The sequence below is a fragment of the Phyllobates terribilis genome, unplaced genomic scaffold (genome assembly GCF_046119375.1).
Source record: "Phyllobates terribilis strain yellow unplaced genomic scaffold, ASM4611937v1 Scaffold_1__5_contigs__length_1240528914, whole genome shotgun sequence".
NCBI classification, from domain to species: Eukaryota; Metazoa; Chordata; class Amphibia; order Anura; family Dendrobatidae; genus Phyllobates; species Phyllobates terribilis.
The window spans coordinates 589,366,762-589,394,543 of record NW_027362761.1 but is presented as its reverse complement, the minus strand read 5'-3'; the positions used below and the strand labels follow the sequence as shown (position 1 = coordinate 589,394,543).

The following is a 27,782-nucleotide window of genomic DNA, read 5'->3' as shown; positions in this document are numbered from 1 at the left end:
AGCAGTACAGTGTATTGTAGCTCTGATTCCAGCACTGGAGTTAGATTAAACACTTATTTGAAGAGAGCAGCAGCATGGAGGACTTTATACATCGTCGGAATCAGGCTCTCTGCCCATACATCATGCTGTTCTCAGATTAAACCAGAAAAAACCTGAAGACAGATTGCCTTTAAATGCTGCTGTCAGAGATTGTCAGGAGCATTTTAGGGTCAGCAGCAACGATCAGAGCTTGGCTGGTTGGTGCAGGGGGTCCATATTGGGGACACTACAGATTAAGACATATAGATCCAAATAAACAGCAGTAATTTCCTTTGACCAACACCGGTCTGGAGTTTCTCCTCCTAGATACCAATACTGGGGTCATTATATGCGGTAGAAGAGTCTTTGGACTTTTTTCAGGCACCAGGACCTTGGAGCGGTTGCTACTCCTGCACTCGCTTTCGTTACGCTCCTAAGCACTTCTCATTACATCTGAACCTGCTGCTGGGAACAATTCTGTTCTTCTTTTTACTTCCAGTTTTGGAACTTTCGAATGAAATACTTTGGGGAAATGATACTTCACATCTGGTTTCAGACGGACATGATGCAGCCAAGGCTTGGAGCTCCTCTAGAACCCTAGTTTGATTCAGGTTTCCTTTTCTTGGATCCATATACATGGTGATGCCTGGCACAAGAGACATATGTGAATGCCAAAAAGTGTCCCAAATTAGTGCTTTCTCTTGCCACATAATGGAATATAACATTGTACACTATTTATTCAACTTTTTTAAGTTCCATATTGAGAGCCAGTCGCCTCTTTCTGGGCTTTGTTGCCTACCCATAGGTGCTTGTACCCGTTCTGCTGCCTGGACTGAAAATATAGATGTCCCCTCCCAACCCCTCAAATAAGGGACAACTTTCAGAAAAGGTTGACTTCTCCACTGTTTTACCTGCTTTCTCTTGCCACATAATGGAATATAAAATTGCACATTATTTATTCAACCTTTTTGTAGTCCCATCGTGAGAGCCAGCGCTTCTCTCTGGGTTGTACCGCCTAACCATTGGTGCTTGTATCCTTTCTGTGGCCTGGAGTGAAAATTTAGACGTCTGCTGCCAACCCCTCAAATAAGGGACAACTTGACGTCTCCGCTCACTCGTCTCTCGAACATCTTTTGTTCTTAATGCACATGTTCCCATTCCCCACATCCTAAATTGAAAGCTCGGTAACTTTTTGAAACCCGGTTAAAAAAAAAAATAAATTAAATGATTCGTTGCAAGAAAAAAAGTGATGATTTCAACAACATAATTTTATTGTGATCCATCCTCCGCACCCCATAAAACAAACTATTGGTCGATTAAAACGGGGTTTGACGAATACACATTCAGAATGCAATTACAATAAAGCAATTCACATGGCCACGGAAAGCAACAGAACATGCTCGGTGATGACGTTCCTTCCGGACAGGATTCATCAAATGTGTCAACCACAATCAGTAAGTGCTGCGTTCGGATAAACCATCTATAAGGGTTTGGGCCAGGCTTGGCGTTAGGCACGGTTGGAAGGGTACATAGATCACTCGATCGACCCAAAATGCAAAAATAGTCAATGGGCATGAGGTCGGGAAATGGACGGCACATGGATAGGGAATGCTTTATGGAATGTTGACTCTAATGATAAGTCATCTACTATATTGTTCTTGCACAGTAGAAGGGACGTACAGAAGTCTGTGCCGCACCCAGAGTCAGTCTCTTGTACGGCAGATAGAGATTGCTGAGTGATTGTGTAATCGGGTTGACTGTTATTAATCGGCATTGTCTGTCACTGAATAATGTACCGCAGGATATTCTCTGACTGTGACAGATGAGCCACTGATTGTATCAGGACAGTAATCCCAACCTGTACGTAATGAATGGATGACACAATTTATAAAGTAATATATCCAATAACATAACATACAGGCATTTTTGTGTACACAGGCACAATGCTCAGCAATGTAAGGATATTTTCACATACAACCGGCTAAACATAATCCATTGTTGAAAAGTCCTACCCTGATTTTTAGCTATTTTATTTTTTTTCTTCCATGGATCATAAATGGAACGGACACAATAAATATTTAAGACTTCTTTTGGGGGGGTGGGGTGGGGGGTGGTTAATAACTCTCATATAAAACTATCTGGTTGGTCCTGTAGACTTCTATTCTGGTGCCAGCTGCATACTTTCCAACAGTCCCTTGAACGGGACTTCCGAAGGAGAAGGGCTTAGCCCAATCATGTACCTGTTTTAAGTGTTCCTTGGGGCTGGATAACTATGCAGCTGATCAAAAGGGTACCACTATTGGGAAGCACTGAAATTGGTGGATTTCCACTGCTTCGAATGGTTTCTGAGGGTCTACAAGAGCCAAGAGTTTGGCTTTTAGATGATCTCTACTGAAGATAATAGAGGTCAATCCTAGTTAGGAGACATCCTACTATGTAAACGTATCTTAAGAGGGCAAGGAAGGGCTTATTTAACGTCAGGCAACCACTTTATTATTGGGTATCGCTGACTGAACGTGAACTTTGAAATCGAATGCTCTACAAATGATCATTTTCCCTGACGGAATATTTGGTGGTTGAGTCTAGGCCACTATTTTTACTACTGGAGACCCTCTGAGAAGTGGCTACTAGTCCATCTACCATGTCTACTACGACTAGTCACGTTGAGTTTTATTCACTGGATTACATTCGATGGCCATACGTCAATTCCTCGCTCTGGAGCAAAGATATTGTCCTATTCTTTTACATCGTTGATGTGTACAAACTCCACCACTAGCCTTAATTATCAATTGTTGCCAAAAAAAGTGTCACAATTTAGTGCAAAACCTTATTATTTTTTTTTGGACAGTAATAAAAGCTGTCAAGCAATATTCTTGGAAAAAGGAGAATATTTGCCTTTTCTTTCTTTTAGCTAGACATTTAAAATCTAAAAAACCTTCTCACGGAGAAGACAATAAATACATTAAAAATCCCAAATACATACATAGTCATCCATTAAAAATTCACATTTGTTAAAGCTTAGCTAGACACATGGACATTCATCATCGAGGAGGAGACAAATTGGATTTGTCGGCGAAAGTGTCAGGAATCTTAGAATTGATCGTTTCATCTCCTCCAAAGAAGCCACCGATGGTGGATCTGATCATCGAAAGTGCTAATGGAATAGTCAATGGTGCCAGACATCCCAACACCTGTTGGTGAAGACCACCACCTGCACACCGTCTCTGGTTTACGATTTGTCAAAAACCATCAGATTTCTGATTGATGTGTGATGGAGAAATGAGGTTCCTATCTCAAGACACTGTCTTGGAGTAACTGGGAACATTGTGTTTGGGTCTCATCATAGTCACCAAGATCTAAATGTCCAATGCGGACAACCTGAAGGCCCTAGATACATTTCTCAGATACATTCAATGTCTCATCGGGAAAAGTGACGTGAAGTGGGTTTCCCTTAGACGAAGTGCCATTCTGCCTTGGCCGAGTCTCGTTCACTAGCAGTACTTGCTCAGAATCTGGACCATGAGAGGACACAGACTGGTCAGAACCATGTAACGTCCTGTCTGGAGCTCCTGGAAGATTTATAGCCATAGTAGCCCCGGGTAAAATTGTGCTGCTCCTGAAGCTATCGCTCAGTTCAAGAGGGTAGAGTAAAGTCTGGGACGTGGAGCTAACTTCTCGGAGCTCTCTGCATACAAAAGACGGAGAATGACTTGAAAGAACTGAAGAGGCTCTTTTGCTATCCGTGCAATTGAAGCTTCCCGCAGAGTGTGGCCTCCTCCTGCTGCTGCCGATCCGGCAGAATAGACACTTGATCTTTTCAATGACTTTGCTAAGTACAGTCTTCCTCAGGAGGATATAAATCCATGGATCCAAGATGGGATTGATCGATGCGATTCTGATGGCCTTTAGGTCCAGGTTGCTTGCTATGTCCTTCTCCACCGGTGGTTGATAGAGTTGGTTGACGAAAACCCGAACCTGTACGAGATAGAAGAAGGACACGATTAGTTATTGATGAAAGCAAAGTAAGTTACAAAGTTCCTAGCTTTGGATTATTGAGATCAGATGGAACAGGAACGGAATTTGAAGGAAGACGCAAGATGGTGAAGGTTTTTATATTTAACCAGGAGGTATGAAACCACTGTGACATATGTAACAATGCAAAGACTCAACATACAACATGTCTACATCCTAACCACTTCATATGGAACTAGAATATAGACTGGCAAGAGGCATGACCATCAGCTAGACAAAACATGCCAATTATTCTTCGGAGCTGGAACAATATTACCTTTTTAACCAAGTGGAAATTATGTCTGACATCTAAATATAGAAGAATGGAATGGGCCGTAGGCTAAGAAATACCAGACACAGATTGATCTACCAATCAGCCTGTAAATTGCACTTGTGGTGGAGACTAGAAGTCAAGTAGAACGATGTACAACTCAGGATTCACACGAGGAGAACTCAATACTTCAGAAGGAGGCAAAACTTAAAAGGGGTTGTCCTAAAATGGAGAATAGGGTCTGATTTTTTTTTTCTTTGGAGTGAAACAGCGCCACTCTGGTCCACTGCTCATGTTTGGTATTACAGTTTATCCCAAGTGAAGCGAATGGGACCAAATAGCAAAAACAGGCACAACCTATAGACTCGAATGGACATCAATCATCTTCTAAAAGCACCAGAGCCAGTTGTTATGCCCAGGATTGGCCGACCATCTAATGTGTATGGAAGTCTTCTGATTCTTCACCGATAGATGATTTTGGGGGAAAGTGGGACTGAACATATAATATTTCCTTTTGTTCTTTTGGAAGTAAAGTCACTGCATACATCGGCTATACTGATCATGTATATTGGGGGGCTGGAAGGGATAGCTGCCGGCCCATGTTAAATGAACTTGTATGTAGGGGGAACAGAAGGGACAGCTGTTGGCTATGCTGATCGTGCATATGTGTTGGGTGTGGTGAGGGATAACCGCTGATTGCGCTGAGTACATGTCTGGTGGGTTGGGAGGGATAGCTAGCAGTGAAGCTAATGTGCATGTGGATAGCAGGTCGGGAGGAATAAATGTACGGTGGGTCAGGAAAAATCACTGTTGCCTGAAATAAGAATGCATGTGTAAGGGGGGTCGGGAGGGATAGGTGTTGACTGAGAGGAGCGTGCATCTGGGTTGGTCAGAAGGGATGACTTTTGGCTGGGATAAGCATGCATGTGTATGGGGGGTGGGATAGCTGTTGCCCAACATGAGCGTGAATGTGTGGTGAGGGTGAGCAGTTGTTGGCCCAACTGAGCGTGCAAGTGTATGGAGGGCCAGAAGGAATGACTTTTGGTCGGGATGAGCACGCATATATATGGGGGTCAGGAAGGATAGCTGTTGGCCGACATGAGCATGTATGTGTATTGGGGTCGGGAAGGATAGCTGTTGGCCGACATGAGCATGTATGTGTATTGGGGTCGGGAAGAATAGCTGTTGGCCAACATGAGCATGTATGTGTATTGGGGTTGGGAAGGATAGCTGTTGGCCGACATGAGCATGTATGTGTATTGGGGTCGGGAAGGATAGCTGTTGGCCGACATGAGCATGTATGTGTATTGGGGTCGTGAAGGATAGCTGTTGGCTGACATGAGCATGTATGTGTATTGGGGTCGGGAAGGATAGCTGTTGGCCCACATGAGCATGTATGTGTATTGGGGTCGGGAAGGATAGCTGTTGGCCGACATGAGCATGTATTTGTATTGGGGTCGGGAAGGATAGCTGTTGGCCGACATGAGCATGTATGTGTATTGGGGTCGGGAAGAATAGCTGTTGGCCAACATGAGCATGTATGTGTATTGGGGTCGGGAAGGATAGCTGTTGGCCGACATGAGCATGTATGTGTATTGGGGTCGGGAAGGATAGCTATTGGCCGACATGAGCATGTATGTGTATTGGGGTCGGGAAGGATAGCTGTTGGCCGACATGAGCATGTATGTGTATTGGGGTCGTGAAGGATAGCTGTTGGCCGACATGAGCATGTATTTGTATTGGGGTCGGGAAGGATAGCTGTTGGCCGACATGAGCATGTATGTGTATTGAGGTCGGGAAGGATAGCTGTTGGCCGACATGAGCATGTATTTCTATTGGGGTCGGGAAGGATAGCTGTTGGCCGACATGAGCATGTATGTGTATTGGGGTCGGGAAGGATAGCTGTTGGCCGACATGAGCATGTATTTCTATTGGGGTCGAGAAGGATAGCTGTTGGCCGACATGAGCATGTATGTGTATTGAGGTCGGGAAGGATAGCTGTTGGCCGACATGAGCATGTATTTGTATTGGGGTCGGGAAGGATAGCTGTTGGCCGACATGAGCATGTATGTGTATTGGGGTCGGGAAGGATAGCTGTTGGCCGACATGAGCATGCATTTCTATTGGGGTCGGGAAGGATAGCTGTTGGCCGACATGAGCATGTATGTGTATTGGGGTCGGGAAGGATAGCTGTTGGCCGACATGAGCATGTATTTGTATTGGGGTCGGGAAGGATAGCTGTTGGCCGACATGAGCATGTATGTGTATTGGGGTCGGGAAGGATAGCTGTTGGCCGACATGAGCATGTACGTGTATTGGGGTCGTGAAGGATAGCTGTTGGCCGACATGAGCATGTATGTGTATTGGGGTCGGGAAGGATAGCTGTTGGCCGACATGAGCATGCATGTGTATTGGGGTCGTGAAGGATAGCTGTTGGCCGACATGAGCATGTATTTGTATTGGGGTCGGGAAGGATAGCTGTTGGCCGACATGAGCATGTATGTGTATTGGGGTCGGGAAGAATAGCTGTTGGCCAACATGAGCATGTATGTGTATTGGGGTCGGGAAGGATAGCTGTTGGCCAACATGAGCATGTATGTGTATTGGGGTCGGGAAAGATAGCTATTGGCCGACATGAGCATGTATGTGTATCGGGGTCGGGAAGGATAGCTGTTGGCCGACATGAGCATGTATGTGTATTGGGGTCGTGAAGGATAGCTGTTGGCCGACATGAGCATGTATGTGTATTGGGGTCGGGAAGGATAGCTGTTGGCCGACATGAGCATGTATGTGTATTGGGGTCGGGAAGGATAGCTGTTGGCCGACATGAGCATGTATTTGTATTGGGGTCGGGAAGGATAGCTGTTGGCCGACATGAGCATGTATGTGTATTGGGGTCGGGAAGGATAGCTGTTGGCCGACATGAGCATGTATTTGTATTGGGGTCGGGAAGGATAGCTGTTGGCCGACATGAGCATGTATGTGTATTGGGGTCGGGAAGGATAGCTGTTGGCCGACATGAGCATGTATTTCTATTGGGGTCGGGAAGGATAGCTGTTGGCCGACATGAGCATGTATGTGTATTGGGGTCGGGAAGGATAGCTGTTGGCCGAAATGAGCATGTATTTGTATTGGGGTCGGGAAGGATAGCTGTTGGCCGACATGAGCATGCATGTGTATTGGGGTCGGGAAGGATAGCTGTTGGCCGACATGAGCATGTATTTGTATTGGGGTCGGGAAGGATAGCTGTTGGCCGACATGAGCATGTATGTGTATTGGGTTTGGGAAGGATAGCTGTTGGCCGACATGAGCATGTATTTGTATTGGGGTCGGGAAGGATAGCTGTTGGCCGACATGAGCATGTATGTGTATTGGGGTCGGGAAGGATAGCTGTTGGCCGACATGAGCATGTATGTGTATTGGGGTCGGGAAGGATAGCTGTTGGCCGACATGAGCATGTATTTGTATTGGTGTCAGGAAGGATAGCTGTTGGCTGAGATGAGCATTCATCTGTGTGGTTGGTCAGAAGGGATGAGTTTTGGCTGTGATGAGCATGCATGTGTATGGGGGTAGAAAGGGGAAAATCTTGGCCGAGATGAGCATGCATATGTATGGGGGGTCCATGGAGAAAGCTGTTGGCTGAGATGAGAATGCATGTGTATGGGGGGTCTGGAGGGAAAGCTGTTGGCCAACATGAGCAAGCATATGTATGGGGGTTGGGAGGGATAGCTGTTGGCCAACATGAGCAAGCACATGTATGGGGGTTGTGAGGGATAGCTGTTGGCCAACATGAGCATGCATGTGTATGGGGGGTTGGGAGGGATAGCTGTTGGCCAACATCAGCATGCATGTGTATGGGGGGTCGGGAGGAATAGCTGCTGGCCAAGATGAGTATGTATGTGTATTGGGGCCAGGAAGGATAGCTGTTGGCTGAGATGAGCATGCATCTGTGTGGTTTGTCAGAAGGGATGACTTTTGGCTCGGATGAGCATGCATGTATATGGTGGGTCAGAAGGAATAATTGTTGGCCAAGATGAGCATTCATGTGTATGGGGGCCAGGAGGAAGAGCTGTTGGCCAAGATGAGCATGCGTGTGTATGAGGGGGTAAGGAATAACGGTTTGTCAGGATAAGTATGCATGTGTATGGGGTGTCGGGAGGAATAGATGGTGGCCGAGATGAGCATGCATGTATATGGTGGGTCAGAAAGAATAATTGTTGGTCGGGATGAGCATGCATGTATATGGTGGGTCAGAAGGAATATTTGTTGGTCAGGATGAGCATGCATGTATATGGTGGGTCAGAAGGAATAATTGTTGGTCGGGATGAGCATGCATGTATATGGTGGGTCAGAAGGAATAATTGTTGGTCGGGATGAGCATGCATGTATATGGTGGGTCAGAAGGAATAATTGTTGGTCGGGATGAGCATGCATGTATATGGTGGGTCAGAAGGAATAATTGTTGGTCGGGATGCGCATGCATGTATATGGTGGGTCAGAAGGAATAATTGTTGGTCGGGATGAGCATGCATGTATATGGTGGGTCAGAAGGAATATTTGTTGGTCGGGATGAGCATGCATGTATATGGTGGGTCAGAAGGAATAATTGTTGGTCGGGATGAGCATGCATGTATATGGTGGGTCAGAAGGAATAATTGTTGGTCGGGATGAGCATGCATGTGTATGGTGGGTCAGAAGGAATAATTGTTGGTCGGGATGAGCATGCATGTGTATGGTGGGTCAGAAGGAATAATTGTTGGTCGGGATGAGCATGCATGTGTATGGTGGGTCAGAAGGACTATTTGTTGGTCAGGATAAGCATGCATGTGTATGGTGGGTCAGAAGGAATATTTGTTGGTCGGGATGAGCATGCATGTGTATGGTGGGTCAGAAGGAATAATTGTTGGTCGGGATGAGCATGCATGTGTATGGTGGGTCAGAAGGAATAATTGTTGGTCGGGATGAGCATGCATGTATATGGTGGGTCAGAAGGAATAATTGTTGGTCGGGATGAGCATGCATGTATATGGTGGGTCAGAAGGAATATTTGTTGGTCGGGATGAGCATGCATGTATATGGTGGGTCAGAAGGACTATTTGTTGGTCGGGATGAGCATGCATGTATATGGTGGGTCAGAAGGAATATTTGTTGGTCGGGATGAGCATGCATGTATATGGTGGGTCAGAAGGAATAATTGTTGGTCGGGATGAGCATGCATGTATATGGTGGGTCAGAAGGACTATTTGTTGGTCGGGATGAGCATGCATGTATATGGTGGGTCAGAAGGACTATTTGTTGGTCGGGATGAGCATGCATGTATATGGTGGGTCAGAAGGAATATTTGTTGGTCGGGATGAGCATGCATGTATATGGTGGGTCAGAAGGAATAATTGTTGGTCGGGATGAGCATGCATGTATATGGTGGGTCAGAAGGACTATTTGTTGGTCGGGATGAGCATGCATGTATATGGTGGGTCAGAAGGACTATTTGTTGGTCGGGATGAGCATGCATGTATATGGTGGGTCAGAAGGAATATTTGTTGGTCGGGGTGAGCATGCATGTATATGGTGGGTCAGAAGGAATAATTGTTGGTCGGGATGAACATGCATGTATATGGTGGGTCAGAAGGAATATTTGTTGGTCGGGATGAGCATGCATGTATATGGTGGGTCAGAAGGAATAATTGTTGGTCGGGATGAGCATGCATGTATATGGTGGGTCAGAAGGACTATTTGTTGGTCGGGATGAGCATGCATGTATATGGTGGGTCAGAAGGACTATTTGTTGGTCGGGATGAGCATGCATGTATATGGTGGGTCAGAAGGAATATTTGTTGGTCGGGATGAGCATGCATGTATATGGTGGGTCAGAAGGAATAATTGTTGGTCGGGATGAGCATGAATGTATATGGTGGGTCAGAAGGACTATTTGTTGGTCGGGATGAGCATGCATGTATATGGTGGGTCAGAAGGACTATTTGTTGGTCGGGATGAGCATGCATGTATATGGTGGGTCAGAAGGACTATTTGTTGGTCGGGATGAGCATGCATGTATATGGTGGGTCAGAAGGACTATTTGTTGGTCGGGATGAGCATGCATGTACAGTACAGACCAAAAGTTTGAACACACCTTCTCATTTAAAGATTTTTCTATATTTTCATGACTATGAAAATTGTACATTCACACTGAAGGCATCTAAACTATGAATTAACACATGTGGAATTATATACTTAACAAAAAAGTGTGAAACAACTGAAAATATTTCTTATATTTTAGGTTCTTCTAAGTAGCCACCTTTTGCTTTGATGACTGCTTTGCACACTCTTGGCATTCTCTTGATGAGCTTCAAGAGGTAGTCACCGGAAATGGTTTTCACTTCACAGGTGTGCCCTGTCAGGTTTAATAAGTGGGATTTCTTGCCTTATAAATGGGGTTGGGACCATCAGTTGTGTTGTGCAGAAGTCTGGTGGATACACAGCTGATAGTCCTACTGAATAAACTGTTAGAATTTGTATTATGGCAAGAAAAAAGCAGCTAAGTAAAGAAAAACGAGTGGCCATCATTACTTTAAGAAATGAAGATCAGACAGTCCGAAAAATTGGGAAAACTTTGAAAGTGTCCCCGAGTGCAGTTGCTAAAACCATCAAGCGCTACAAAGAAACTGGCTCACATGAGGACCGCCCCAGGAAAGGAAGACCAAGAGTTACCTCTGCTTCTGAGGATAAGTTTATCCGAGTCACCAGCCTCAGAAATCGCAGGTTAACAGCAGCTCAGATTAGAGACCAGGTCAATGCCACACAGAGTTCTAGCAGCAGACACATCTCTACAACAACTGTTAAGAGCAGACTTTGTGCAGTAGGCCTTCATGGTAAAATAGCTTCTAGGAACCCACTGCTAAGGACAGGTAACAAGCAGAAGAGACTTGTTTGGGCTAAAGTACACAAGGAATGGACATTAGACCAGTGGAAATCTGTGTTTTGGTCTGATGAGTCCAAATTTGAGATCTTTGGTTCCAACCACCGTGTCTTTGTGCGACTCAGAAAAGGTGAACGGATGGACTCTACATGCTTGGTTCCCACCGTGAAGCATGGAGGAGGAGGTGTGATGGTGTGGGGGGGCTTTGCTGGTGAGACTGTTGGGGATTTATTCAAAATTGAAGGCATACTGAACCAGCATGGCTACCACAGCATCTTGCAGCGGCATGCTATTCCATGCAGTTTGCGTTTAGTTGGACCATCATTTATTTTTCAACAGGACAATGACCCCAAACACACCTCCAGGCTGTGTAAGGGCTATTTGACCAAGAAGGAGAGTGATGGGGTGCTACGTCAGATCACCTGGCCTCCACAGTCACCAGACCTGAACCCAATTGAGATGGTTTGGGGTGAGCTGGACCACAGAGTGAAGGCAAAAGGGCCAACAAGTGCTAAGCATCTCTGGGAACTCCTTCAAGATTGTTGGAAGACCATTTCCGGTGACTACCTCTTGAAGCTCATCAAGAGAATGCCAAGAGTGTGCAAAGCAGTCATCAAAGCAAAAGGTGGCTACTTTGAAGAACCTAGAATATAAGACATATTTTCAGTTGTTTCACACTTTTTTGTTAAGTATATAATTCCACATGTATTAATTCATAGTTTTGATGCCTTCAGTGTGAATGTACAATTTTCAAAGTCATGAAAATACAGAAAAATCTTTAAATGAGAAGGTGTGTCCAAACTTTTGGTCTGTACTGTATATGGTGGGTCAGAAGGAATAATTGTTGGTCGGGATGAGCATGAATGTATATGGTGGGTCAGAAGGACTATTTGTTGGTCGGGATGAGCATGCATGTATATGGTGGGTCAGAAGGAATATTTGTTGGTCGGGATGAGCATGCACGTGTATGAGGTGTCGGGAGGGAGAGCTTTCAGCTGAACACGCACTCAGCTAACCGCTATCTGTGGGCACCTTATGAAACGTCTTTATGGCATATTGACTTAGGAGGTGCTACTTCCTCGTCGGCTGCTGACTAACATTGACCAGACTTTTATTATATTTACATTTCACTGATTGTATCATCTTTATGACAAGAACTAACAGAACCAATGAGTTCCCACAAGACCGCGTCGGAGCCTCGACCATGTTCTGACCTGGACTCGCTTACTTTTTTTCCTGGTTCAACCTGATGGACCTGGGACAATCCTTCTCTCGGCTGATCCTCACTGATCGACTCATCTATCATTAGCTCCTTTGTGGACCGAGGATGTTTCTAAGCCAAATCACACACGGTGCCGACATGTAAATGATCTCAGGCCAAGAATCTGCGTCTCCGTCGCTCCAGAGAAGATGGCGGTCAGCGGCGATCGCACTGATGAGACGCTTCTCCAGTTGATGATCCTGGATCGTCAGAGCTCATGGAAAATAATTATAGTCCCACGTAACGGAGGATGACGGCAAAGTGACTAATGGTCATAGAGCAGCAGAAGAGAAGGTCTAACAATCAATATATCTGCCGCCTCTCCTGACCCCTCCACGGTTTCTCCTTTATGAGTGTAGATGAGGCAGAAGTGACCGACTGGACCAGAGCGCGGCTCACAACAGGGACGCAGGTGCTTTATGGAACTTACTGTCCAGAAATCAACCTGGAGGGCAATATCTGGGTGGTCTATTAGATCATAAAGTGTATCTAATGCTCAGATCTCCAGAGATCGGTTCCAATCTGCGGGAAAACTCTTCCGTTTCCCTGCAGCGCCACCACTGGAGAAATAAAGCATTACACCGTCCTTACTGAAATCAATGGGCTGGTTGTGAAATGACTGAATGTATGTGTCCTCCAGAGTACACCCCCCCATCCCCTATGCCTTATGTCTAGCGGCTGTCCCCCATCATGGAGACAAATTGAACTCATCTAGTGTACGATGACATATGCGATGTGTACAGCTTTATAATAATAGATATATATATATAGATATACAGTATATATTTCGAACCATTTGGTCTCAGCCACTTCTAAAAACTACTAAAAACTACTAAAAACTCTAGTGATGAAAAAGCAAAATATAAGCTGCAAATCCGAGCCGACCCCCCGCGGTCCCATCACCGTACCCCGAGGGTTTCCTATATCTACTTCCAGACGATTTCTGTATTATTCCAATGCATCTAGAATAATAAAGAAGCTGCTTTGTACATAACCAAGAATGATAAAACCTGACCGTTTTGAGTACGCAGCTCCATTCCCGACATATGTCCATCTTACGAGCAACTTTTTTTTTTATTGCTCCAACGCATGTAAAATGAAAAACGAAGCAACTTTGCAAATAATTTTCATTTAAAAAAAAAAATCCAATTAGCTGCATATGCAAAACGGCCGGATATTATAAATCAAAGCTGTTTTATTTTTGCAGACGTTACTCTTTGGTTTTCGGATCTGAAGGAACAATCCCGCTCCTCTTACCAATCTGTGCCTTGTTGTGAAACTACAACTCCCAGCATGCCCTGAAAACCAAAGGCTGAAAGTTATAGTTTCACAAAAGTTTAAAAACCTCCACAGTCTGCAGCAGTGGCTGTCATGTGCAGACTGACCAACAGGTGGCAGCTTCTGCCAGTCCTTTCCTTATATAACAGGGGTGTAGTGTCTGCAAGAGGCCAAGCACAACAAACCCAACCAAACTCCCTCATTGTCCTCCAGCCAATTGTCTGTGCAGATGACTGATATCAGTCTCCATTACACCCAGCATATATGGCGGTGGAGTTACGTAACCTGATAATGCAGATATAGCAGAGCCGAATTTGTAATTTGGCACAATCTATGGTCAGAGCATGATGCATATGTTATATTGCATAGGACTGCATTGCATGGGACTGTCGTCATCTTTTCTGGCACCATCTACCCATCGCCCACACTACAGTTTCAGAAAACTTAGGCTGCGTTCACACGTTGGGTATTTGGTGCATCTAAAACCTCGTGCAGTTTTCCACATTTTTATGAGTGTTTTTTTTTTATTGTTGCAAAAAAGCGTAAAAGTTGCAACAACACCAGGTCCGCGGATTTAGGGGTCCCCATAGAAATCAATGTGGAGATTCTGCACCAAAAAGTCACCTTTTTTGCAGCAGAAATTGGCTTAAAAAATGCAAGAAAAGCAGCGCGGGAAAACGCATCCACCACTGCTCGCGTAAAATGCTGATTTCTACATGTGGAAAATCCACAACGTGTGAACGGAGCCTGAAAGTGACTATGACGCCTGAGCAACGGGGTTATTTATATAGTTAGATCTGAAGGTTTTTTGGTTTTTTTTGCAGGAAATATAGATAAGTAAATACTGATTATTAATATTCCCAGAGCTGGGAAATGTGGGAGGGGGAGAAGACAATGCACGGAAAAAGGGACAAACTCAGCTCTGCTGCATCTAACAGATCCCCGCGTGTCACCGGTCAGCAGACGCTGAACCTTCAATAAAAAGTGTCTTCTCCTGAAGCAGATGACGCCGGCAGACAGCGCACAAATCCAATTTCCTCGCAGATGCCAGGGGCTCATTTCCAGAAACGCAGGAAGCTCAAAAGTCCAATCTGGTTTTCTGTCTGTCATTAAATGCACTGAAGACCCCACTAAGACATGTCTGGCGGGTTTACCAAGTGCAGCAGAGCTGAGGTTGTCATTAGGCAAGGCTTAGTGCCATGTTATAATGTGACTCTTACATAGGACTGCAGGTTACACAAACTCAGCTCTGCTACATCAGCACTTGTCTCTGTATTCTTATACAGTATATGACACACTCAGCTCTGCTACATCTGCAGATTGCTTGTAATCCTGTACAGTATATGATCCACTCAGCACTGCTACATCTGCACTTTTCCCTGTGATCCTATACAGTATATGACACACTCGGCTCTGCTACATCCGCACTTTTCCCTGTGATCCTATACAGTATATGACACACTCGGCTCTGCTACATCTGCACTTTTCCCTGTGATCCTATACAGTATATGACACACTCGGCTCTGCTACATCCGCACTTTTTTCTGTGCTCCTATACAGTATATGACACACTTGGCTCTGCTACATCTGCAGATTGCTTGTATTAGTGTACAGTATATGACACACTCAGCTCTGCTACATCTCCAGATTGCTTGTAATCCTGTACAGTATATGACACACTCGGCTCTGCTACATCTGCACTTTTCCCTGTGATCCTATACAGTATATGACACACTCGGCTCTGCTACATCTGCACTTTTCTCTGTGTTCCTATACAGTATATGACACACTCGGCTCTGCTACATCTGCAGCTTTCTCTGTATTCCTGTTCTGCATATGACACACTCGGCTCTGCTACATCTGCACTTTTTTCTGTGTTCCTATACAGTATATGACACACTCGGCTCTGCTACATCTGCAGATTGCTTTTATAGCTGTACAGTATATGACACACTCGGCTCTGCTACATCTCCAGATTGCTTGTAATCCTGTACAGTATATGATACACTCAGCTCTGCTACATCTGCACTTTTCTCTGTGTTCCTATACAGTATATGACACACTCGGCTCTGCTACATCTGCACTTTTCTCTGTGTTCCTATACAGTATATGACACACTCGGCTCTGCTACATCTGCACTTTTTTGTGTTCTTATACATGATGACACACTCGGCTCTGCTACATCTGCACTTTTCTCTGTATTCCTGTACAGTATATGACACACTCGGCTCTGCTACATCTGCACTTTTTTGTGTTCTTATACATGATGACACACTCGGCTCCTGCTACATCTGCACTTTTCTCTGTATTCCTGTACAGTATATGACACACTCGGCTCTGCTACATCTGCACTTTTCTCTGTGTTCCTATACAGTATATGACACACTCGGCTCTGCTACATCTACACTTTTTTGTGTTCTTATACATGATGACACACTCGGCTCTGCTACATCTGCACTTTTTTGTGTTCTTATACATGATGACACACTCGGCTCTGCTACATCTGCACTTTTTTGTGTTCTTATACATGATTACACACTCGGCTCTGCTACATCTGCAGATTGCTTGTATTCCTGTACAGTATATGACACACTCGGCTCTGCTACATCTTTTCCTCTGTTATCAGCCACAGGTTGGAGCAGTAGCGCACAGTAATGAGCGCCGTGGCCCTGGGGCACAAACATGGGAGCCGCTGTAAATCCTGGTAATAAGCGACAAGTCCCTGCGCGCATCGCTGCGTATACAGTGGATATAACTGCAGCTCTCGGGCCCCAATGCAGAATCTAAAAGGGGCCCCAACCCTCAGGGGTCCATATCCTCCCTGCCCAGTCTCTGCTGCTGCACATAGCACCGGGGCTGCGTTCACACGTTGCAGTCGTGGTGCGTTTTTTTTTTTTCCCTACCACAACTGGTGTAAAACTACAGCTTTAATGTGACAATTCAGGATCCACAGCGACATGGAGGGAACAGGTGGTCACCCAGACAGGAAGTCAAGTGCATGCTGGGAAATGTGAGAAAACAACACAGCTTGCAGAACGCGTCAGGGGGGGTGGGAGAGTTAGGAAAACATGGATTTCACAACCCTATGTCATAGTGGTGCGACTATGAGCATTCAGTCACTGCAGCCGAGCTCTGCCTTAAAGGGGATTAATTAGAGGGGGTGCGGACAGATGGTGGCTCATGGGTCCAAATGCCCCTCTGCCAGATAAGAAGACGCCATTATTATAAATGGCACATGCCAGGATCACAATGTTACAAGTTACAATGTGTCATTCCTAGGGGGCGGGGCCTGACACAGGAAGTCTCTTGTGTTCTGTGTCAGGCTCCGCCCCCTCGCTAGTCATGACACTTCTGCCCAGAGGAACGTTCCTTTAAGTGATTAATATGACACATTTCATTGGTCTCGTCCAGCGGTTGGAGGGTTAAACCGGATCACAAGGTGACCAAAAACAAATTGACACAGCTGCCCCCGGCTGCACGCCCACGTACACGGCCCCCATCATCAACACCAGGCGGCCGTCCAGTTATTGTGCCGCCACACCGTGCCCCTTATCACTGGAGGCCGTGCTTATCACCCGATGGGTTAATATTTGCCAGCGCAGCTGAAACCATTGATTGGGACGATTGTGCTGAGCACGGGGGGCTTCCTGCTACTACTGTACATGGGGGGACGCGAGTCTATAGAGATATAAAACCGTATAAAAACATAGCGGGCGTACGGGCACACAGGTATACCGATACCCCGGGACACAGACCCTGTATAGCTCTATTACATTACTTGCTGTATGGCGGTATTATCTGGCTGTGTTTAAGCACCATAGAATGGTATTTTATAAGCACTGTATATTGGTATTATTTATTCACTGTATGGAGGTATACTTTAATCAATTCCTGGCGATATTATTTTAGTACTATATAGTGGTTACATATGGTGATATTGTTTTGGCACTGTATAGCACTGAATGGTGGTATTATTTACGCACTGTATGGTGGTATTACGTGAGCCCTGTATGTGGTACTATGTGAGTACTGTATGGTAGTATTATTTGGGCATAATATGGTGGTAATACGTGAGCAGTATATGGTGTATTATTTGAGCCCTGTATAGTGGTATTATTTTAATCACATTCTGGTGGTATTATTTGAGCACAATATAAAAGCTTTCTTTAAGCACTGTCTTGCAGTAATTAGTTAAGTTTTGTGTATTTCTGCTACTTAGACCATGTACAGTTCATTCCTCTGCAGTGTATGGCGGCACAGGAGACAATTATTGATTGTGGTTTATAATTCAGCACTGTATGACCATATACTACATGGAATGTATGCATTTTTTATGCCGAGTTTTCCTTCCAGTCAGAAGAAATGATAAAAATGCTACAATGTTACACAATTCTGTGGAGGTCCCCTCGGGCTGTGGTCTGATGACCCCGTGGCTCTATTTTTAGCCTCATGTGCCCGGCCAAGTGCAGCAGGTCAGTCATTCCTGACATTTCTTACAGATACTTATCCAACCTGATTGTCCTGACCGGATCTGGTCTATCCTGCATACACCACAGGGCTGAACGTGGAGCAACCACCGTACATGGTGGTCTCGTGAGAACCATCAGTTGTGTCAATGACTTTACAACGGTCGGATAATTTCTACCAATGTCAGATATGAGGGATGACACGATTAGAATGTTCGTCAACTTAAAAGAACACTCCGGGAAAAGTGATACATTGTGTTATTCCCGGAACCTTCCACATTTATTGGTCTGGTGGCATCACTGGGGTTTCAATATATGGATCCAATGACGTTGTGTCAGGACGGCTAATTAGAGAGAAGCCGCGGACGCCGTCAGGTGGGAAGCGGTCCGGCGGTGGCGGATTATTGTCCAGGATCGATTCACTCATCTCTAGTTCACAGTCTACAATTAAGTCTACGAAGCCAGTTGATTGCCGCGGGTTTTGCTTTCCTCAATCCGCGGTAGGGATAGCCTCTTTTGGGTGTGCACGAAGCATTACACAGTGGCCACGACATGACCGTCAGGCCACAGCAGGAGACGCTGAAGTAGAGCTGCCCCCTGTTCTGGCACATAGAGACAGGTGCAGCCGGTAGACCGCCTTTTCATGAAGCCCATGCGCCCTAAGAGAGCAGACGTACAGGTGCAGCCAGTAGAAGGCCAGTCCATGAAGCCCATGAGCCCTAAGAGAGCAGATGGACAGGTGCAGCCGGTAGACCGCCCTTCCATGAAGCCCATGCGCCCTAAGAGAACAGACGGACAGGTGCAGCCGGTAGACCACCCTTCCATAAAGCCCATGTGCCCTAAGAGAGCAGATGGACAGGTGCAGCCAGTAGACCATCCTTTCATGAAGCCCATGCGCCCTAGAAGAGAAAATGGACAGGTGCAGCCGGTAGACCACCCTCCCATGAAGACCATGCACCCTAAGAGAGCAGATGGACAGGGGCAGCCGATAGACCACCCTCCCATGAAGACCATGCACCCTAAGAGAGCAGATGGATAGGGGCAGCCGGTAGACCACCCTTCCATGAAGCCCATGTGCCCTAAGAGAGCAGATGGACAGGTGCAGCCAGTAGACCACCCTTCCATGAAGCCCATGTGCCCTAAGAGAGCAGATGGACAGGTGCAGCCGGTAGACCACCCTTCCATGAAGCCCATGTGCCCTAAGAGAGCAGATGGACAGGTGCAGCCGGTAGACCGCCCTTCCATGAAGCCCATGTGCCCTAAGAGAGCAGATGGACAGGGGCAGCTGGTAGACCGCCCTTCCATGAAGCCCATGTGCCCTAAGAGAGCAGATGGACAGGGGCAGCTGGTAGACCGCCCTTCCATGAAGCCCATGTGCCCTAAGAGAGCAGATGGACAGGGGCAGCCGGTAGACCGCCCTCCCATGAAGACCATGCGCCCTAAGAGAGCAGATGGACAGGGGCAGCCGGTAGACCACCCTTCCATGAAGCCCATGCGCCCTAAGAGAGCAGATGGACAGGTGCAGCTGGTAGACCACCCTTCCATGAAGACCATGCGCCCTAAGAGAGCAGATGGACAGGAGAAGCCGGTAGACCGCCCTCCCATGAAGACCATGCGCCCTAACAGAGCAGATGGACAAGGGCAGCCGGTAGACCACCCTTCCATGAAGCCCATGCGCCCTAAGAGAGCAGATGGACAGGTGCAGCTGGTAGAACGCCCTACCATGAAGCTCATGCGCCCTAAGAGAGCAGATGGACAGGTGCAGCTGGTAGAACGCCCTACCATGAAGCTCATGCGCCCTAAGAGAGCAGATGGACAGGTGCAGCTGGTAGAACGCCCTACCATGAAGCTCATGCGCCCTAAGAGAGCAGATGGACAGGTGCAGCTGGTAGAACGCCCTACCATGAAGCTCATGCGCCCTAAGAGAGCAGATGGACAGGTGTTGCCATCCTTGGTTAATACTGAATGTTTCTGGGCACCGAGGGGCTTACTGCCTGGAGACGACAGTCTTGTAGACCCCATCGTAGCGGCTTTTAGTAACCCGGTGATAATTAGACTTGGTATCAGGCGCCATAATTACGGCACAATCCAACAGAGCAGGATCAAAGGCTTTGCGGCTAATTCCTCTCCCGGCAGCAGTAATGACCGGCGCGGAGCGCACATCCTTCAGTACGCTCACATTTTTGCACTTATTGTTGTCATGGCTCCTAAATATTTTCAAGCTTTTATTTTCTTAATGGGTGAAGACTCAACGGTAAAAAATGCTGACGTGACTCAACCTCCGGGTCCTGCCCAAAACTCCCCGGTGAAGACTCCTAATGAATTGTCGCCATTCGCTTCCCCTTGTGCCAATTTCATTATATTCTTGACCTTTTTGGTTTTTTTCACCAGATCGCCCCACGCCCTACTATAATGAGGTCACTGGATGCGTGCTGCATGGGCAAGGACCTGGCACCACTGGGGGTAAATAAAGAGACATTGGCACAGGATGGCATTCTCTGGTCTACGAAAAAGCACGTAACAATGGCGCCACACACGAGACAGATATAGAATGAATGAACGCATTGTGCAGACGGCCTGGATGAAATTATCCTGACGTTCTAGGGGAAACTGCAGAATTGGAAGAGTTTTTGGCCCCTCGGCCATTTACAATCAGGTCTATTAATATCTGCGCTAGAAATAATTAGTAATACAGAACGGGAGGATGAAATAACTACTGGAAAGTTCGGTAATATGCCAGAAGCGGATTTCTAGAGAGCAGTTTAAAAAGAGCGCCTCTCCCTCCATAGGACCCAATGGACACTGTGTAATGCTCCATTTGCCCTCTAGGGGCACTGCAGGAAAATTAAACACATTGCCAGGCTTCTCACAGATCACTGGGGGTCCCAACTTTCTGATCAGCTGAATGGGACCCTATTAACAAGTAGGGAAGGTCAAAAGTGGAAAATCCCTTTAAGACTCTATAGGCATTTTTGGGCTTGGGATACATTGCAGGAGGATCAAGGACATTGGTGGTGGCTTCCTTTCCTCATCTCCTTTCTTCTCTTGGCGGTATCCCAGACTCCCTTCCCCCTCTCCTATCATCTGTATGGGGTGGAATAAGTTGGCGCTTAAGAACCGGCAGGACAAGGAAATAAGTTCAAAACAGGTTATTGCCCTTCGCCAACAGGAGAGGCCAGTTTGACTTTTTTCCCTGGACAACCCTCATCATCCACAAATCTCAGTTCAGACGAGGACATCATTTTCCAAATACTCCAGTTAATAAATGTTGCCTGAATTAAATTCCCAGTTAGATCACATCGACTTTTCAAAGTCACCAAAAGTTTCAAAAATGTCTTGTATGTTCTAAGTTTATATCCAAAACTATGAATAATGTGCGTCGGGGTCCCGCCATGGGGTTCGTCGCAGCCACTGGGGTGTAGTTATTTATTTAGGGTCCATCAAAGGAAGCAGAAACACGCAGTGTGTGTGCAGTGTATTCCAATGTGGCCTCCACAGCGGCATTTTTGTGACGCTTTGGTGTACAGATGTAGCAGAGCTGAGTGTGCTTTGCACACAAACTCTTACAATGAAAAGTCCTGCCTGATGATTTGTCACTGATCACTTGAATGAGACTGAACTGCAATACCCAACACAGCCTGTGGACTAGGGTGGCGCTGTTTTGTAAAAAAAAAAAAATCAAAACAATCACATCCCTCTAACTACTCAACCTTTTGGGGCGCGAATTATAGAAAGACTCTGATGGTTGTAAAGATATAGTGCAACCACCAGTAAGATTGTAGTGCAGATGCAGCAGGCTTTAGTGTAAACCTACTTTGACCCGGCTGTCGGCTCAGTGAGACGATGACGTTTGTAGGGATTTAGTGTGAATTGTAGCCTAGGTGAAGATTTATGGAGTTTCTCCAGTACTCGGAATAGCCCAAGGAAAAGTCATAAAGTCAGTGTCACCCAGCTTTCCTGGAGTCCTGAGTGGAAAATCTGCCTTCTTACACACCCGACCATGCCACCCCATGCCACTCCGCACCATGGCATCTTGATGAGAACTTTTATACATTTATGCAGAGACTTGCAGTCTATAAATGCCGCGGGTGAAGGTTGCCAAAATCTCATGCGACGGTGAAATAAAGCCCAGCCTGCCAGAGCATGCTGGGACTTGTAGTGCTGCACACTTTACATGGGGCATTCCTCTGTATTAGTTCATCTTCAGATAAGTTATAGTAACTCTCAGGACATATAAATGTATAAGGGCAGAACTTTTATATTGAACGACGAAGATGACACTGGGGTCTGTATCTGACATCTGGGACTATTCTGCAACATTTTATGTATAGTCTCCTGGTAGCAAAGGAGTTAAATGATTTCCTGCAGCTGAATTGATGCCATGTGTGATTGGGATCCAAGTCTGTACCTGTAGGTTTGGCTCCATCTGCCATTGACGATCATTACAAATTACTGTATCATTTCCTATAGTTTCCTGCAGTTTGCAAAAGTGCAACAGCTCAAACACTAAATATAGTGTAAAAAATGAATAAAACCTGCCACATACGTGCTACACGGATATACTGCTCCATAGACGTCTATGCCTACAGGACAGTATACATCTCCATACTTCTTCTAGCAGATAGACACTGACAATTATTACATCTGAGGCTGCTCAAATCTTATCAAGAGTGGAGGAAAGTACAGAAAGAAGGTGAAGGAGCAGGAACAGAAAGATCCAATGTGAGAGAGGAACAGAAAGATACAAAGAGAGAGGGACAGAAAGATACAAAGAGAGAGGAACAGAAAGATACAAAGAGAGGGAAGAACAGAAAGATACAAAGAGAGAGGAACAGAAAGATACAAAGTGAGGGAAGAACAGAAAGATACAAAGAGAGAGGAACAGAAAGATACAAAGAGAGGGAAGAACAGAAAGATACAAAGTGAGGGAAGAACAGAAAGATACAAAGAGAGAGAGGAACAGAAAGATACAAAGAGAGGGAAGAACAGAAAGATAAAAAGAGAGGGAAGAACAGAAAGATACAAAGAGAGAGGAACAGAAAGATACAAAGAGAGGGAAGAACAGAAAGATACAAAGTGAGGGAAGAACAGAAAGATACAAAGAGAGAGGAACAGAAAGATACAAAGAGAGGGAAGAACAGAAAGATACAAAGTGAGGGAAGAACAGAAAGATACAAAGAGAGAGAGGAACAGAAAGATACAAAGAGAGGGAAGAACAGAAAGATAAAAAGAGAGAGGAACAGAAAGATACAAAGAGAGAGGAACAGAAAGATACAAAGAGAGAGGAACAGAAAGATACAAAGAGAGGGAAGAACAGAAAGATAAAAAGAGAGAGGAACAGAAAGATACAAAGAGAGAGGAACAGAAAGATACAAAGAGAGAGGAACAGAAAGATACAAAGAGAGAGGAACAGAAAGATACAAAGAGAGGGAAGAACAGAAAGATACAAAGAGAGAGGAACAGAAAGATACAAAGAGAGAGGAACAGAAAGATACAAAGAGAGAGGAACAGAAAGATACAAAGAGAGGGAAGAACAGAAAGATAAAAAGAGAGAGGAACAGAAAGATACAAAGAGAGAGGAACAGAAAGATACAAAGAGAGGGAAGAACAGAAAGATACAAAGAGGGAGGAACAGAAAGATACAAAGAGAGAGGAACAGAAAGATACAAAGAGAGAGGAACAGAAAGATACAAAGAGAGGGAAGAACAGAAAGATACAAAGAGAGAGGAACAGAAAGATACAAAGAGAGAGGAACAGAAAGATACAAAGAGAGAGGAACAGAAAGATACAAAGAGAGGGAAGAACAGAAAGATACAAAGAGAGAGGAACAGAAAGATACAAAGAGAGAGGAACAGAAAGATACAAAGAGAGAGGAACAGAAAGATACAAAGTGAGGGAAGAACAGAAAGATAAAAAGTGAGGGAAGAACAGAAAGATACAAAGTGATGGAAGAACAGAAAGATACAAAGTGAGGGAAGAACAGAAAGATACAAAGTGATGGAAGAACAGAAAGATACAAAGTGAGGGAAGAACAGAAAGATACAAAGTCATGGAAGAACAGAAAGATACAAAGTGATGGAAGAACAGAAAGATACAAAGTGAGGGAAGAACAGAAAGATAAAAAGTGATGGAAGAACAGAAAGATACAAAGTGATGGAAGAACAGAAAGATACAAAGTGATGGAAGAACAAAAAGATACAAAGTGATGGAAGAACAGAAAGATAAAAAGTAAGGGAAGAACAGAAAGATAAAAAGTGAGGGAAGAACAGAAAGATAAAAAGTGAGGGAAGAACAGAAAGATACAAAGTGAGGGAAGAACAGAAAGATAAAAAGTAAGGGAAGAACAGAAAGATACAAAGTGATGGAAGAACAAAAAGATACAAAGTGATGGAAGAACAGAAAGATAAAAAGTAAGGGAAGAACAGAAAGATACAAAGTGATGGAAGAACAGAAAGACACAAAGTGAGGGAAGAACAGAAAGATACAAAGTGAGGGAAGAACAGAAAGATACAAAGTGAGGGAAGAACAGAAAGATACAAAGTGAGGGAAGAACAGAAAGATACAAAGTGATGGAAGAACAGAAAGATACAAAGTGATGGAAGAACAGAAAGATAAAAAGTGATGGAAGAACAGAAAGATAAAAAGTGAGGGAAGAACAGAAAGATACAAAGTGATGGAAGAACAGAAAGATACAAAGTGAGGGAAGAACAGAAAGAGCCAATGTGAGAGAGGAGCAGAAAGATAAAAAGTGAGAGAAGAACAGAAAGATACAAAGTCATGGAAGAACAGAAAGATCCAATGTGAGAGAGGAACAGAAAGCTAGAAAGTGAGAGAAGAATAAAAAAATAAAAGTGAGTGAAGAACAGAAAGATACAAAGTGAGAAAGGAACACAAAGATGCAAAGTGATGAAAGAATAGAAAGATACAAAGAGATGGAAGAACAGAAAGACAGAAAGTTAGGAAAGGACAAAAAGATCCAGTGTAATTGAAGAACAGAATGATACAATGAGCAAATATAACAAAGATATAATGATAAAAATGATACAATGTAAGAAAGAACAGGGAGATCCAGTGTAAGGAGAACAGGAAACATTATCAGGAAAGAACAGGAAGATAAAACCTGCAGGATCAAGAATAGAAAGATCCAACCTGAGGAATGAAAGGATAAATTGTTCAGGAAGAACAGAAAGATACAAAGTGCAGGATAAGGAACAAAAGCAAGAAAGAATGTGGAGAAAGAAGAGAAAGATCCAATATGGGAAGAAGAACAAAAGAATGGAGAGAAAAAGAACAAAAAGATCCAGTGTGAGGGAGGAGAAGAGAAAAGCACAATGAGAAAACAATGTAATAGAGAACAGAAGGATCCAATGTGAGGGAGGGCAGGAATGTCAAGAGCATTACTGCTGGTCACACTGGCATTATTACTGATGGGCACGCAGGCATTATTGCTGGGCATACAGGCATTGTTATGGGGCATTACTGCATGGCACACTGGCATTATAACTGAAGGACACACGGGCATTACTGTTGGGCACACAGGGCACACTGGCATTTTTATGGTATTACTGCTGGGCACACTGGCATTATTACTGCTGGGCACAGGAGCATTATTACAGGGCACACTGGCATTATTACTGCTGGACAAAGGGGCATTATTACTGCTGGGCATACTGGTATTTTTACAGGGTACACTTGAATTATAACTGCTGGGCACAGGGGCATTATTACTGCTGGGCACACTGGCACTATTACAGGGCAAACTGGCATTATTACTGCTGGGCACACTGGCATTATTACTGCTGGGCATACTGGCATTATTACTGCTGGGCACACTGGCACTATATGAGGGCACACTGGCATTATTACAGGGCACAATAGCACTATATGAGGGCACACTGGCATTATTACAGGGCACACTAGCACTATATGAGGGCACACTGGCATTATTACAGGGCACACTGGCACTATATGAGGGCACACTGGCACTATTACAGGGCACACTGGCATTATTACAGGGCACACTAGCACTATATGAGGGCACACTGGCACTATATGAGGGCACACTGGCATTATTACAGGGCACACTAGCACTATATGAGGGCACATTGGCACTATATGAGGGCACACTGGCATTATTACAGGGCACACTAGCACTATATAGGGGCACACTGGCACTATATGAGGGCACAATGGCACTATCTGAGGGCACACTGGCAGTATTACAGGGCACACTACCATTATATAAGCGCACACTGGCACTATGTAGGGGCACACTGACAGTATTACAGGGCACACTGTCACTATATAGGGGCACACTGGCACTATCTGAGGGCACACTGGCAGTATTACAGGGCACACTACCATTATATAAGCGCACACTGGCACTATGTAGGGGCACACTGGCACTATCTGAGGGCACACTGGCATTACACGGTCGCAGCCTGCCACTCACCACCAGGGGGATGGAGCAGATGAGGACCACCACGGAGGTGCCGATCAGGACGATCACCATCTGGATCTCGGCCCCCGCCATCCTCCTGAAGCTCCGCCGCCTCCTGAAGTCGGTGATGCGGGTGTCGGTGCCCAGGGACGTCCTGCGCACGAACTGCCGGTGCATGCGGATGAGCGCCGCGCACACCAGCACGTTGAAGAGCACCGTGACCAGGATGAGGAAGGAGCTGAAGCCGGCGTACATGTAGGAGTAGGCGGCGTGCGTGGAGACGTTGCTCCGCCAGTCGATGAAGCACCAGGTCCGCGGGTACTGCAGGGTGGACCTCCCCAGGCCCATGCTGGGCAGCGCGCAGAACACCACGTTGGAGGCGTAGATGGCGCACAGGGTGAGCCCCGCCAGCTTCTTGTCCACGTAGTGGTTGTAGAAGTAGGCATGGTTGATGGCCAGGTAGCGCTCTATGGACATGGCGCAGATGATGCTCAGCCCGGACAGTCCGAAGAAGAGCAGGATGAACGAGCTGTATTCACACAGGGCGTCCCCGCCCGGCCAGCGGTTCTGGATGTAGGTGGCGATGGTCACTGGGCTCACCAGGCAGGTGCCCAGCAGGTCAGTCAGTGCCAGCCCACACACCAGGGTGTAGAAAGTGGTCTCCTTCTGCTCCTTGCGGGACTTACACAGGACAATGATGGCGATCAGGTTCCCCACCACCCCAAATATGAACATGACAGCTGGGATGGTGGGGGGTCTGCTGCCACTGGGGCTGCCCAGCAGGGTGGCATTGGGGGCATCTGTGGTTATGTTCTCCTCTGGGTACATGGTGGGTAATGTGGCAGCACAGGTTACATCCAGCTCAGCAGGGGCATCCTCAGGATCAGCAGGGCACCCACAATTAGAGGGGAAGTCTGTGCCAGGGGGTCAGGTGTCCAGGAAAGCAGCTGCTCCTCAGCCTGGCAGTCCATGCATGGTGGGTGCAGGCACAGGCTGGCATGTCACTGTATGTCCTGCAGGCTGTCAGGCTGCCATGCTCTCTCACACACTTCTGAGCTTCTGCTCTAAGTTTCCTCTGCTGAAGTTACTCAAGAGGGGTGAGGTCTGTGCTCCCCTCCCAC

The 27,782-nt window shown here is 45.8% G+C and overlaps 1 protein-coding gene across 1 annotated transcript; it reads right to left on the bottom strand.

Annotated features, from left to right (window-relative positions):
* Positions 1-1,268: 1,268 nt before the first annotated feature.
* PTGER4 (prostaglandin E receptor 4) lies at positions 1,269-27,782 on the bottom strand. Its single transcript, XM_073681992.1, has 2 exons — positions 26,674-27,782; positions 1,269-3,993 (listed from the first exon to the last, which is right to left on the bottom strand). The coding sequence occupies exons 1-2, from the start codon at positions 27,487-27,489 to the stop codon at positions 3,406-3,408; spliced, it is 1,404 nt and encodes a 467-aa protein (XP_073538093.1). The 5' UTR covers positions 27,490-27,782; the 3' UTR covers positions 1,269-3,405.